General features: G+C 44.9%; 1 protein-coding gene across 2 annotated transcripts in view; it reads right to left on the bottom strand.

Moving 5' to 3' along the window:
* Nucleotides 1-12,098, bottom strand: part of ARHGAP26 (Rho GTPase activating protein 26) — a gene marked incomplete at its 5' end in the record, with an annotated part of 471,037 nt that extends 458,939 nt beyond the window's left edge. For both annotated transcript variants that reach the window (XM_082652237.1, XM_082652238.1), the window contains one exon: nucleotides 11,945-12,098. In XM_082652237.1, the coding sequence (XP_082508363.1) occupies nucleotides 11,945-12,098 (154 nt within the window). The remainder of the gene's footprint in view (nucleotides 1-11,944) is intronic.
* Nucleotides 12,099-13,429: the final 1,331 nt, after the last annotated feature.

Below are 13,429 nucleotides of genomic sequence, written 5' to 3'. Positions count from 1 at the left end.
ATGAACAGTACACACAAACTGGGGAGTAGGAAATGGAGAAAATTCTAAGTGTTGTTTTATTACAGACGCCACCCTATAATGAACCAAACAGTGAGTTTCCTTTCTACTCTAAAATGTGATTAATAAAATTCAGTTCACTCAGAGCTTTTCAGAAACACTCCTATGAGATATTCATTGAAATGAAAAATGTACATACCCTCTGGCCCAGCAGTTCCATTTCTAGAATGCATCCTACAAATCTACTCACTCATATGCCCATGACAGGTACCAGGAGGTTCACAGCGGCATTGCTTATAATGGTAAAAGGTTGGAAATCATCTAAATGTCTACTATTTGGGGACTGATTAAATAAACTATGTTATGTCCATACAGGCAATACAATGCGATGCTAAAAATGAATTTGCTCTATACGTACCAATGTTGAATTAATATTCAAAATACATTAAAATTGTGCAAAATGCAAAAATATGCAAAACAGTGCATATGGTATGCTACTGGAGAAATATATAAATCTGTATTTGCTGGCACATGCATAAATTATATCTGAAAAATATTCAAGAATGGGTAAAATGTTGCCTGCAGTAGAACAACTAAGGATTTGGAGACAGGAGAAATTTGAGGATGCTCACATTCCTTCTTGTCCTCTCTAAATTGTGTACTATTGATAGGTGTTACTGACATAAACTTTCAAAAAAGAAACATAGGTATGAATTAAAATAAAAATGCTTTTTAATTTTGTTTCATTTGCTCAACTGATAATCATCTTCTACACCTGACCCACAAGTGTAATAGTGAGATGTGCAGTCAGGAATCTGTTACGGTTTGGGTCCTATCTGCTTGACAGTCTCTGTGGCACAGAAACAGCCTCAAGTTCAACTCAATCTGCCTGGAAATCTATCTAAAGTCTCACGGGAGAAGCCAGTTCATATTTTCAAAGTGTTCAAATCAGCCTGGAATAAACTTAAAAGCACATTTGATAGCAAGATCAGATGAGCTTTGAAACCTACCTGTGGTGTTTTTACAAACCATGTAAAATGGGGTTTATTTTGGCTTTTCCTGTGTGGCAGCAGCAGGAGTCAAACCTTAGCTACTGGCTTGGCCCAGAGAAGTCAGCCAGTTAACAAGGTTTGATCCAGAATTCCCAAGCCCCTCAACCCTTTGTCCATCTGGCAAAGAAAACACACACACACACACACACACACACACACACACACACACACACACACGGACACACACGGACACACACACACACGGACACCCCCAGCCCCAGGAATCTCCTCTTTCTAAATATAGTAAGTACTGCCCAGTCTCCAAGCTCACCCTCTGTAGCATTCTGTGCCTTCCAACCGAGGTGAAATGAGCCAGATATAAACACACCGTGACAGCTTCTGGCCCACACTGCCAAGCTGTTTTCCTTACTATTTCCTCTCTTTCTCCACTCTGGGTTTCTACAAAAATGTGTAAACCCCAGTGACTATAATTTGTAAATATTCCTTTGGCCACTAAGGCTATTTTCCTCACCCTACCAAATGTGATTTCCCTGAAATTTGAGGTCAGAATAGCCTATTATATATGGGCAAAGTCACATCCCATCTCCCATTTTATCTGTAAGACCTTGCAGCTCAGAAAGGATTTCGGACAGGTCCAAGGCTAATTAGGACACAGCCAATTAATTGTAATCTCTCTCTCTCTCTCTCTCTCCCCCCACCCCGCCCCCACCCCCGGTTCCTTTAGAATCCGTGTCAGTGCCTAACAGAAGGGCTTGTTCAGGGATGCAAGGACCTAAACAGTCGATGTCAAAGAGCTTTAAAAAATGGAGGCTGGCAACAACTCCACCTTGAGGAATCTATCCCATGGAACTCCTGGGACCCACACACAAAGGTGGGTGTGCAAATAATCACTGTAGCACCTTCTATGCTGAGGCAATCCAAATATCCCTCAACAGGAGACGGGGTAAATAAGCTATGGTATCTCCACATAGCAGAGCTCTCTGCAGGCATTAAAAAGAATACACTGTGTATGTGTACTGACATGGAAGATCTCTAAAAGAGAGTCTCAACCAGAAAAGCAAAACACAGAATAATTCATATTCTATAACCTCCCCCAAGAAAAAAAAATATGCACAGAAAAAGGACAAGAAAAAAAGCACACCAGTGGTTAACTCGGGCAAAAGGGTGCTTTACTCTGTATAGTTCCACACTCTGTGATTCTTTTATGAGAACGTATTCATGAACTGCGTACATGAATTTTTTTGTCTTTGCACTGTAAGATTAGGTCATCCATTCATACTGTTCATTTTACCTCCAAAACTAATCCTTCCCAAGTCATCTTTATTTCAGAAAATAGCGCCATCATTCACATAATTGCTCCAGCTAAAAACATTTGCATCATTCTTTTTTTTTTTTTAAGATTTTTTGATGTGGACCATTTTTAAAGTCTTTATTGAATCTGTTACAATATTGCTGCTGTTTTATGTTTTGGTGTTTTGGCCCTGAGGCATGAGAGATCTTAGCTCCCCAACCAAGGATCGAACCCACAGCCCCTGCATTGGAAGGTGAAGTATTAACCACTAGACTGCCAGGGAAGTCCCTAATCATTCTTGACTTTTATTCTCAAAGCCCAAATCCAATCAAATAGCAAATCTGTGGGCTCTACTTCCAAAAACACCCAGAATCTGACCACCATCTCCAGTGCTGCCACCCTAGCCCAAGGTGCCATTGCCTCTTACTTCACCTATTATAACAGCCTTCTAACTGCTCTCCTTGCCTCCATTCTTGCCCCACTAAATTATTCTCCACACAGTGGCCCCCATAATCTCTTAAAAACACAAGCAGGATGATGTCACAACCTCCTCCTGGCTTCCCATCACACTTAGAATGAAACCCAAAGTCCTTTCTGGGACTCAAGACCTCTAGGACCTGGCTCCCGACCTCTCTCCCTGTTCATTTGCCATCACTCTGCTCCAGCTACACTGGCCTCCCTGCTAGTCCTCAGACACCCCATGATCTCTCCCGCCTCACGAATTCTGCACCTGTTACCACCACCTTAAAAGCCCTTACTCTAGGCTAGGGCTTGGAGGACACAGTAAGAGTGGAGCAAAGCTGCATATTTGAAATGAAAGCCTTCCTCTGGTGGCCTAAGATATATAATTTGGAACATACTGGGTTATAATTTTAAAAATTGAAACTAGGGTCAGTCAGAAATTTAATCTAGAAAATCCACTTTGTTAGCTTCATACTGGCATCCCTCCTTTGGCTAACTTTTAAAAATGCAATGGCCTAAACAGGGTAGCAAAGTCACCTTCATGAATTGCTTTCCCCAATAGCTTGGTGGTGATAATGGTTCCTCCCTGACCCATTCTCATGTGGTCAATTCCTGGGATTTGTGATCATTAGCTTACACTGGCCAGCACTAGGAAGTTCAGCCTGAGGCCTCTGCCCAGAGGGACGCTGGCTGGCCTAGCTGGAGCAGAGATCTGAACCACAGCCGTGTCAGAATCACCTTCCAAGCCCTGGAATGTGAAACTGATCAGTCAAGTGCATCTGAGGTTGAGGCAAATGGAAGCAGAAAGTCCTCAAATGAGGGCAAATAGAGAAAATCTACCGAGGGGAGTGGTGTTCACTTAATCATCAAAAGTTTTATGGGACTAAAAAAAAAAAAAAAAAAAGTTGTATGGGACAAAGTAAAAGGATAAAAAAAAAAGCCAAGGTATAAAATAGTGCCCAACAAAAAGATCTGAATAGACATGTCAGCAAAGAAAATGCACCAATGGCCCTTAATCATATGAAAGGATGCTCATCATCGTTAGTCATCGTGGAAATGCAAATTAAAACCAAGAGATATCACTTCACGCTCACTAGCATAGCTACAATCAAAAAGACAGACAGTAACAAGTACTGGTGATGATGTGGAAAAATTGAAACCCTCAGACGATCCTGGTGGGAATTTTAAAGGATGCCTCTCCTGCAGAAAACCTTTCGGCAGGTTTTTTTAAAAATTAAACATAATGGGCTTCCCTGGTGGCGCAGTGGTTGAGAGTCCGCCTGCCGATGCAGGGGACACGGGTTCGTGCCCCAGTCCAGGAAGATCCCACATGCCACAGAGCGGCTGGGCCCGTGAGCCATGGCCGCTGAGCCTGCTAGTCCGGAGCCTGTGCTCTGCAACGGGAGAGGCCACAACAGTGAGAGGCCCGCGTACCGCAAAAAAAAAAATTAAACATAAGTTTATTCATACATCCGAGCAATTCCACTCCTAGGTAGGAAATGAAATAAGAAATGAAAACACATGTCTGCACAAAGACATGTATTTCAAGGGTTGAAATTATTCTGCATTATACTGTAATGGCCAACACACGTTATTATACGTTTGTCAAAACTCATAGAATATACAACACAAAGAGTGAACCCTAATGTAAACAATGGACTTTAGTTATAACACTATATCACTTTTGTAACAAATGTACCACCTGAGAGGAAAGGGTGTGAGGGACTCTATGGGAACTCTCTATACATTCCACTCAATTGTTCTGTAAACCTAAAAAGTCTCTAAAAAATAAAGTCTATTAATTATATTTTTTAAAAAAGGAGGGAGGGGAGAACTTAAGGCTCAATCAGTGTGCTGAGTGCAACAGATTAGATGCAATTTATTCAATCCAATTGAGAACAGAATAATTGGATTAAAGTGGAAGGACTTTTTTTAAAGCCAGTGTTATATAAAAACTACAAAATCTTGTTTGGATATAATTTGCCGTTGTTTATATTTGTATGAGAAATACTCCAAATGTCAGTACTGCAAATTACCACCGTTTACAAATAATTAGGAAATGCCTTTTTTTTTCTTTTATTTGAAAGGTGCTAAAGCAAAGCAAAGGAGCTGAGAAAAAACTTTTTGCTACCTAACTCCACAAGCATTTGTTCCATTAGGATTCTGTGAGTAATATAATTACTCCTAAACAAAGCAGGTTGGCACTGAACAGCCTTTGGGAATTTATACCATTAATGAAGGACTCACCTCACTACTATAAAAAGCCTACACCAAGTCCTAAAGAAGTGTAAAAGGGTGACATGCTCTAAGCACACAACTCTTGATGTTGATTTTTTTTTACTCTTGTTTTAATGAGCAAAGAGGATGAACTATTTATCTTAACAAGTCAGACTCAAGAACAAGTTTTTGGCCTCCATGTTCAATGCTTTATTACCCAGTTAAAAGAGAATAACTTTCAGTTATAAAATAAATAAGTCATAGGATGTGATGTACAGCATGGTGACTATAGTTAATAGTACTATAATTGTATATTTGAAAGCTGCTAAGAGAGTAGATCTTAAAAGTTCTCATCACAAGAAAAAGAATTCGTAATTATGTATGGTGACAGATGTTAACTAGACATACTGCAGCGATCATTTCATATTATATACAAATAGCAAATCATTATGTTGTACATCTAACATCTAAAATGTGTCATTTATATCTCAATTTTTTAATTAAAAAAATAAATGAATGCTAGGAACGTATGCATTTTCTAAAAAATATTTAAAAAGAGAGAGAGTCATTGGTAATCAGTGCTACTACCCCCAAAGAGCAACTCTACTGCTTCAAAAAGCCAAGAGATAATCAGACGCCCTCATTTGTCTCACTGGCCTACAATGGCTCTTTAATCATACGATGAAGAGAGAAACACAAAACTTCAGAGCACAATACAGAATCTTAGCTATACTTTGCTACTCAGGACTCAGAGTCTGAAAAACAACAGGGACAATATTCTCACTTAATCTAGCACCTGCTGCATGTTTCTTCTTTCTAGCGTCTAGATCTCCGAACAATTTGCATCTTCACTGCCAGCATGTCTACTGAAGCACTGAAGGGTCATGTTCAAGAGAAGGCCCTGCAGTCCACGGTCAGCTTCAAAACTTGGTTGCACAACTTCCTAGCTGTGTGACCTTAGACAAGTTACCCAAACTGCAACGTGCACACAAATAAGTATTCATCCCACCGGACAGAGGTATAAAGACTCACAAGACAATGTGTGCACTTAGCATAGGGCCAGGCCCTCGGTGAGTGTTCAATAAACAAGAGCTGCTGGCGAGGTTTCAGGTTTTCTGTTTGCTTGTTTGTTTGCTGAGGAAACTGACAGTGCCCCCAAGGTCTTACAGTGTATATGTGGTAGAGCTCGGACTAGACATCAGATCTGCCTGATAACAGAGGCCTGGCTCCTTGCATTGCACTCTGCTCCCCAGACCTGGGTCTCCTCAGGCTGCATATTATGGGCTCCAAGTTAACTCGTCCGAGTCCACTTCTTAAATGAACTCAATACTGATGTGTTCCCTATCTACATAAAAGGGCTGGAGCCATATATAAATGCATTCTTGGAAGGCATCTTGTGGAAGGACTGCTATAAAGAGAATGTTATGTCAATGCCCACTAGGATTACTAATGTCCAGAATCCAGACCACTCTGAAATGTGGCATTATCCGTGGAGATGAGTGGTTATCAACCCAGGACCAGAGAAGATTTCTGAAACATTTAAGACAGACATGCTTTTTCTGGGACACATCTGTCAGACTGGGCATTTAGATTATGGCAATTAATGACAGCTTGCACTATATAAGAATATAGATATAATTTTTACTTTATTTTTTTTTCCTGTAATGTGCGTTTAGGGTCCCTATTGAGCCTCATGAATGCCCTCTGGCAGATATTATTAAAACTATTTAGATCTCATCTTTTTTTTTTCCTTAAGTAATGCACCACCTAAATGTTCTTTCTTCATGCCTTAGCAAAAAATCTTATAAGTGTGATCTCACTTAAGTACATCAGACTTTTTATCTGTCTCTCTGCCTAGGGTTCGAGTTCCAAAATACAGAATTTTGCTTTGTATATATAGTTATGACTACAGGTTTATACAACCCTATTTCTGTTAAAAGATAAATGTCCGTTGAATTTAAGATTTGATTATTGACAGACAAACAGCAGTTAAAATTTATTGTTGTGGTTTTTGCTGGCATTCTTATAAAACTACTTATTTCTGTTAAAATTCTCTGTGGTTGCCTTGGAGATGTGATGCAGGTCAGAATTACTAACCTCTGCAAATACAATGAAAAAGGCATGTCATCCCCAAAAAGTCTCATGAAAACTATGGTCTCATAGTTTTTTTGTAAAAAAAAAAAAAAAAAAAAAAAAAGTGTCTCCCGGCAGGCTACCAACCGCAGAGTAAGGCTTTTTTCAGTATCACACACCCTGCCCCAACTTGACTGAAAAGCTCACTGACAGAAGTGGTTGGATCCTTGGTCTTGTTTCGGTAGTCTCCCCTGTGTCCTTCAAAGTACCATGAACTAGAATGAATCCATCCCCTCCCCCTCATGAGACACCTGGGTTTTCCCTAGGACATGGTTCAGTCTTTGGGACTCCACCTCTACTTAAAGCCCACTGAAGAAGAGCAGCTTATGGGTTCAAAGTTTCCCACCTGAAATTCCAATCAAGAAAACTGTGCCTCAAGATGCCCACCACCATCTAAGAGAAAACTATTAAAATTACACTTCTGATATCCAGAAGGGGCAAATCCACAGAGACAGAAAGTACATTAGTGGTTGACTAGGGCTGGAGGGCGGGAGGATGGGGAAGGAGGAGTTGGGAGCAAATGGTGGGGAATGACTGCTTATGGGAACGGGATTTCTTTTGGGGGCAATGAAAATGTTCTAAGACTGACTGTGGTGATAGCTGTACCGCTCTGCGAATGTACTAAAAACCATTGAACTGGATGCTTTAAGTGACTGAACAGTATACTAAGGCAAATTATATCTCAATAAAGATATTCTAAAATGTGCATTCCTGCCCCACTCCTCCCACCTAAGACTATCAAAATAAGAGAACTCACTCTGTCTCAGAAAGAAGTCAAACTTAAAGGGGTATATCCCCAGCAGCAAGTCCATAAACCAACTCTGAAGGTGGAAAGAAACACAGTTCCTGAAAACCCACATCACCTCTCAAAACCAACAGCCTAATTCACTTTCAGTTCTGTGAAACCACATTTGGTTTGCCATCGAGTCCATGAGACAGCCAGACATGAAGTCCAGTGCATTCTGCAAGCTTTTCCTGCAAGGCAAAGAGAGGCAGCCAGCGCAGCCACTGGATGGCGGGGGGGGGGGGGGGGGGTAGAGGGGTTAATCTAGCAAGAAGATGGAAAATTTAAGCTATCAGAATGTTATTAGGAACAACAGAGATGTTGAGAGACTTTTTATTTTTTGTCTTTAACTTGTGGGGCTTTTTTGTCATAACCATGACTTTATACAAATAGGATTACCAGGCTTCTTCCCACCAGTGGTTAATATATACACAACTGTGTAAGTTACCAACAACTGGCATGAAGAAGGCATGGGCCTAACTCCTTGCATCCAAATCAAAAAACTGTTCATTTGGATGGACAATTCTGCTCTTAGTGACTCTTGCTCCAAGTCTCGACAACCCTGAATGCTGGAAGATCATAACAGCTATCATTAATTGAGCAATGCTATGCACCAGGCTTCAAGCTAAGTGCTTTCTTTACATGCACTGTTTCATTTTGTGCTCACAGCAACCCTAGGAGGTCAGAGTGGCTACTCCCATTTTACACAGGAGGAGCTCAGGCTTAGTGACTCACCCAGAGTCAATCAGTAGGTGATGGTGTCAAGAATGAAACACAGAAAATCCTAAAACTCTTAATTCTACAAGTCTGAACTTCATCGCCCGCCTCTATCATCTTTACAGAAAGAAAAAAGGACTAAAACACAAAGAATCCTCTTGACTGAGACACAGGTTAATCAGGTCGAGGAAAGAGTGCCCACAGAAAAGGCCTGGACAAATCAGCACAGAAAAAAGTGACTCGGAGTCACCACATCAAACAAGAACTTTCTCCAAAAGCAGGATTTTTTGAAATGTAGGTCCCAAATTATTTTATTGCTTATCTTCCATGTGTCCAGCCCAGAGGTTTGAACTCCAGGGAAAGACTTCAAGGAGTTCATTTGTTTATCAGATTATCAAGGGGAATCAAGAGACAACAGACCTACAGTTTTGCTTCAGAGTTAAGTGCACAGGCTCTGGAATCAGACAACTTAATTGCTGTGATGCCTTGGGCAGGTTACTAATCTCTCTGAGCTTCAGTTTCCTCCTTCATAAAGTGGAAGTAACAAGAATAATGATCTAGCTGAACTTCAGCAATCCCAGTTTTATTGTCTCAGATTAACACACAATGGAAACCTTAACCCAAAGATCTGTGAAAATTAATTACAAAATAAAACCATAAAATTTTAGAGCTGGAAAAGCCTATAAATCATCTAAACCAGTGTTACTTACACAGTTATGTATTTATTTTTACGTATGTATTTTTTAAAACGCTGGCTTTACATTTACAGCAGTGATAAAGATGATCCAAAGAAAATGAATACACAAACACTAATATAGTAATATACAATGCAAGAAGCACCTAATGACAACACAATGCCCGAAGTCTGGTAAATAGTAATCACCTGTACCCTTTTTAAGAGGTCACATGACCTGTTCAAGCAGTAGTAAGAATAGAAGAGTATAGTTAGAAATAGAGCTGGATATTAAGAGATTAGAACACCTAGTTCTCCCCCAAGTTACAGAGCTGGTCCATTCCACTAGCCAATTTGAGTAACTCTTTAATTTTATCACTGCATTGTTTCCTCCTACCCAAAGAATTCTTACATGCCCTCCCCACCCCCCAAAAGAACAGTAGCAGGCAAATAAACTGCCAGTCACACAAATGCATCCTCCTCAGACTCAAGGCTGAGATACAAAATGCAAGTCCAGATTCCAACAGGCTTGGTCCAGGGGGTCCATTCTGGGCAAGAGGGATGGGGCAGAATTAAGAGCTCAGCATCAGCAGGAACTCCAGCTCTGGCTCAGACCATGTGGAGGCTCAAAAACCACCCTGCCGTTAGAGCAGGGTGGCTCTGCGCTAGTGATTTCTCCAAGTCTGTTTTCTCATTTGTAAAATGAGTAACAGTACATGAGATAATTTGTGGCTGAAGCAGTGCCTGGCATGGAGTAAGTCTTTACAACCACAGGGGCAGCAGAACTGTCACTACTACTTCAGTGCCTGGGGCAATATCTAACACACAGAAAGCACTCTAAATGTTTGCTGAATAAAGCAGAGGCCCAATTAAAGCCAGCCTGAGAGTCACTCAAAATTAATGGGCCCGGGGCTTCCCTGGTGGCACAGTGGTTAAGAGTCCGCCTGCCAATGCAGGGGACACGGGTTCGTGCCCCGGTCCGGGAAGATCCCACATGCTGCGGAGCGGCTGGGCCCATGAGCCATGGCCGCTGAGCCTGCGCATCCGGAGCCCATGCTCCACAACAGGAGAGGCCCACGTACCGCAAAAAAAATTAAAAAAAAAAAATTTCATGGGCCCAACCTATAAGTGGGCCCCTAACTTACTCCAAACCAGGGTCACATATTCCCTGAACCAACGATGGTCCTGGTCATTGACAAAAGAAGAGTCTGTTCATATGCTTCAGGTCACAGCCTCCAGCAGAGACCCTGCCTCTGAGGAGCCTTATCACATCAAAGTTCCATGTTTATTTCACCCCAAAACACTGGCACTTGCTGCCCTGGGGCTCCACTGTCTCCCTCTTCATTTTTAGAAGCAACAGGCTCACAAAATGACACCTCAGGCACTTGACTTTACATCTCCTTTATAGAGGCTTGGGGACAATTCTCACAGCTAGGGCCCCACTCTGCCAATGCAAGCTTTCTTAGCTGAAAGATACCACCTATTAAGAAATCCATCACAGAGAAAGCAAAAGTCAAAGACAATTCCACTGTCTGCCTTTTTTCCTGATTCTCAAAACTAAAAGATGGACCAAACTATTTTTAAATGGGTAGACTGAAAAGGCACCCAAAAAAAGAACTCAACAATCCAAGGCACTCAACAATCCCTAGAGCACTCCTGTTTGGCCAGAAGGAGACATTCCCTGGCTCTGCAGAAGACAAGGCAAATCATACACAGAATGCAAAACTCATTTCTCCCCTGCCAAAGGGAAATTTGCAAAAATTGTTTTACAAAAGGTTTGAGGATCTATAAGGATGAGTTTAAACTTCTCCTTTCTGAGTGAGGACCGAGGACATTCCTTCTCAGACTTTTGAGTTTTCAAGGATATTGGGAGAGGTAAAAAGGGGAGCGAGGGAGCGGGAGAGGGAGAGGATATGTTCGTTCTATTTTTAAACCCTCGCCCACAGTTTAGAGTAAAGGAACACTCTGATTCTGTACTCCCACCCTTATCACCTTCTGCTAAACACAAGAATCAGAACCTGCACACGTACGTGACCCTGATTCTAGATCTGGGTGGTACAGGCTGCCAGTACTCCAGAGAATCTCGAGCTGACAGACCATCCCACCCACCCCTTCTCTGGGCAGCAGCTGTGCCTTTCGGAGAACCCGGCGGCCCTGAGCAGGCTGGCGCTGCGCCCAGGGAGCGAAGAAGGCACAACCCGCCTTTTTCCGAGGGGAGGCAGCGCCCCCTTGGCGGGGCCCACTCCATTCCCAAGGCTGGGCACCCAGGGGTGAGCAACTCTTCCCCAAGGGAGCGGGAGTCGTGGACGCGAAGGGGTTTCCCAGCAGGCTGCGGCGCACCAGGCACTCCAGTCCTACTCCCAGGACACCTGTGTGCCGCGCACACCCGCCGCGGCGCCCCAGAGCGCCACTCGCGCTCGGTCTCCTCCCAGCCACCCCGGAACGCAAACGGCCGGGCGACGGATCTTTTCCCTTACCGTCTTGTTGCTAGTTCGCCCATTTTACGTATCCTTCCCGCCCCACTACAAGCATCTACACCCGTCCCTCAGCGCCCGTGGGCAGAAAACCAGCCGGACACGCGACCCCCAGGGCTGAGCGCCTCCCGACGGCCCCTCCCGCCCCCGAACTCCGTCCCCGCCAGGCTCGGGGGCACTCACTCTTGAGCGCGCTGACGAGTGACTTCCCGTCCTTGATGAGCTCCTTGATGAATTTGTTGGTCTTGTCCAGCTCCGCTTCGTGTGACTTGAGCGTCTCTCGGAAGTGCGGGCTGTCGAGGCAGCAGTCGCTGAATTCGAGCGCGGGCAGCCCCATGGTGTCTGCGGCGCCCAGACGGGGGGCGCGCCTCCCCCGGGGCCCCGGCGGCCCGCAGCCCCGAGCACGCACGCGGCGGGACCCCGGCCGGCTCCCGCGACGGCCGCCGGCTCCACAGGTGTGGCGCCGGCTAGCCCTGCGCGCGGTGTCCGCGGGCGCGCACGACTTCCGAACCGAGCCGGGACTCGAACGAAGGGCGGCTGCTCCGGCGGCGTGCAACCTAGCGGCCGGGGAGCAGGAAGCGCAGAGACGGACCCGCAGCGGCGCCGGGAAGGGAACGAGAAGTCGAGCGAGTGCAGCCGCCTCCTCCCCGCCTCCTTCGCCTGTTCGCTCTCCAGCAGCCTCGAGCGCCCTCTCACAGCAGCCTGGGCCGCTCCGCCGGCGTTCGGACCGCACTAACGTGCTAGCAATGACCTAATCCCAGCCAAGCCAATCAGACGTCCGGGCCTCCCGGGTACGCCCGGCCCTTCCGCGGCTATAACCCAATCAGCGGTGTCCGGAGGCGGGGCCTGGTCCAGGGGGCGGGACCCACGCCACTGCCTAGGTCCGCAGCACAAGCTCCGCCCGCACCCGCCCGCGCGGTGTTGCAGACCCGGAGACCCGAAGGTGAGCGCTGCGGCATGCCCCGTACCTTGCCCGCCCGCAACCGAGATGGTGCGTCTGAAGGTCTGGGGAGCGGAAGAGCCTAGATATGCCGAACATGAAAAATCTGGGAATTTAGGGCTGCAGTCCCCCTCACACTTCAGGCAATCGAGCTTGCACTCAAAATGCAGCCTCCTGCCCCAGAGGAACCCCGAGCGCACCAAGCGACCACACCGCCCCTAGGAACAAGCTCCTTCTTCCAGTCGAGCAGAAAATATTTTCATCTTAAAATTACCAGCTCTTCTTGCCTGCAGTCTTCCCGCCCCCTACAGTCCGGCCCCTTCACGGCCACTCCTACTCAAAACCCGCCCACGGCTGCTCTCAGCCGAAGGATCTAACATCCTTACGAGAATTTCAGCCGCCTGTTGTTTCACTGCTGGGCACCTAACACAATTTTACATAATTACCTCCACTGCCTGTCGTCCTTTGCTGCATCGTGAGCTTCAAGAACACGAGCCAGTTTTCTTGTGCGCTGCCGCATCCCTAACACCTAGAACAGTGGCCGGCATCTAATAACATATTGAGCGCTTACCGTGTGCTATGGCGATTGATAAATATTTGTGGAATAAATGAATGGATCCTTTCCCCTCCTCCCCCACCCCACCCCCAATGCGTTGCCCTGTATCCCTTTGGTTCCACCACAAGTATCAATCCAGGCAGCTCACGCACTGCACTTGCCAGGCTGGATC

This window comes from Grampus griseus (genome assembly GCF_964374135.1).
Source record: "Grampus griseus genome assembly, chromosome: 3".
Classification (NCBI taxonomy): domain Eukaryota; kingdom Metazoa; phylum Chordata; class Mammalia; order Artiodactyla; family Delphinidae; genus Grampus; species Grampus griseus.
This window is presented reverse-complemented; position numbering and strand designations above follow the sequence as displayed.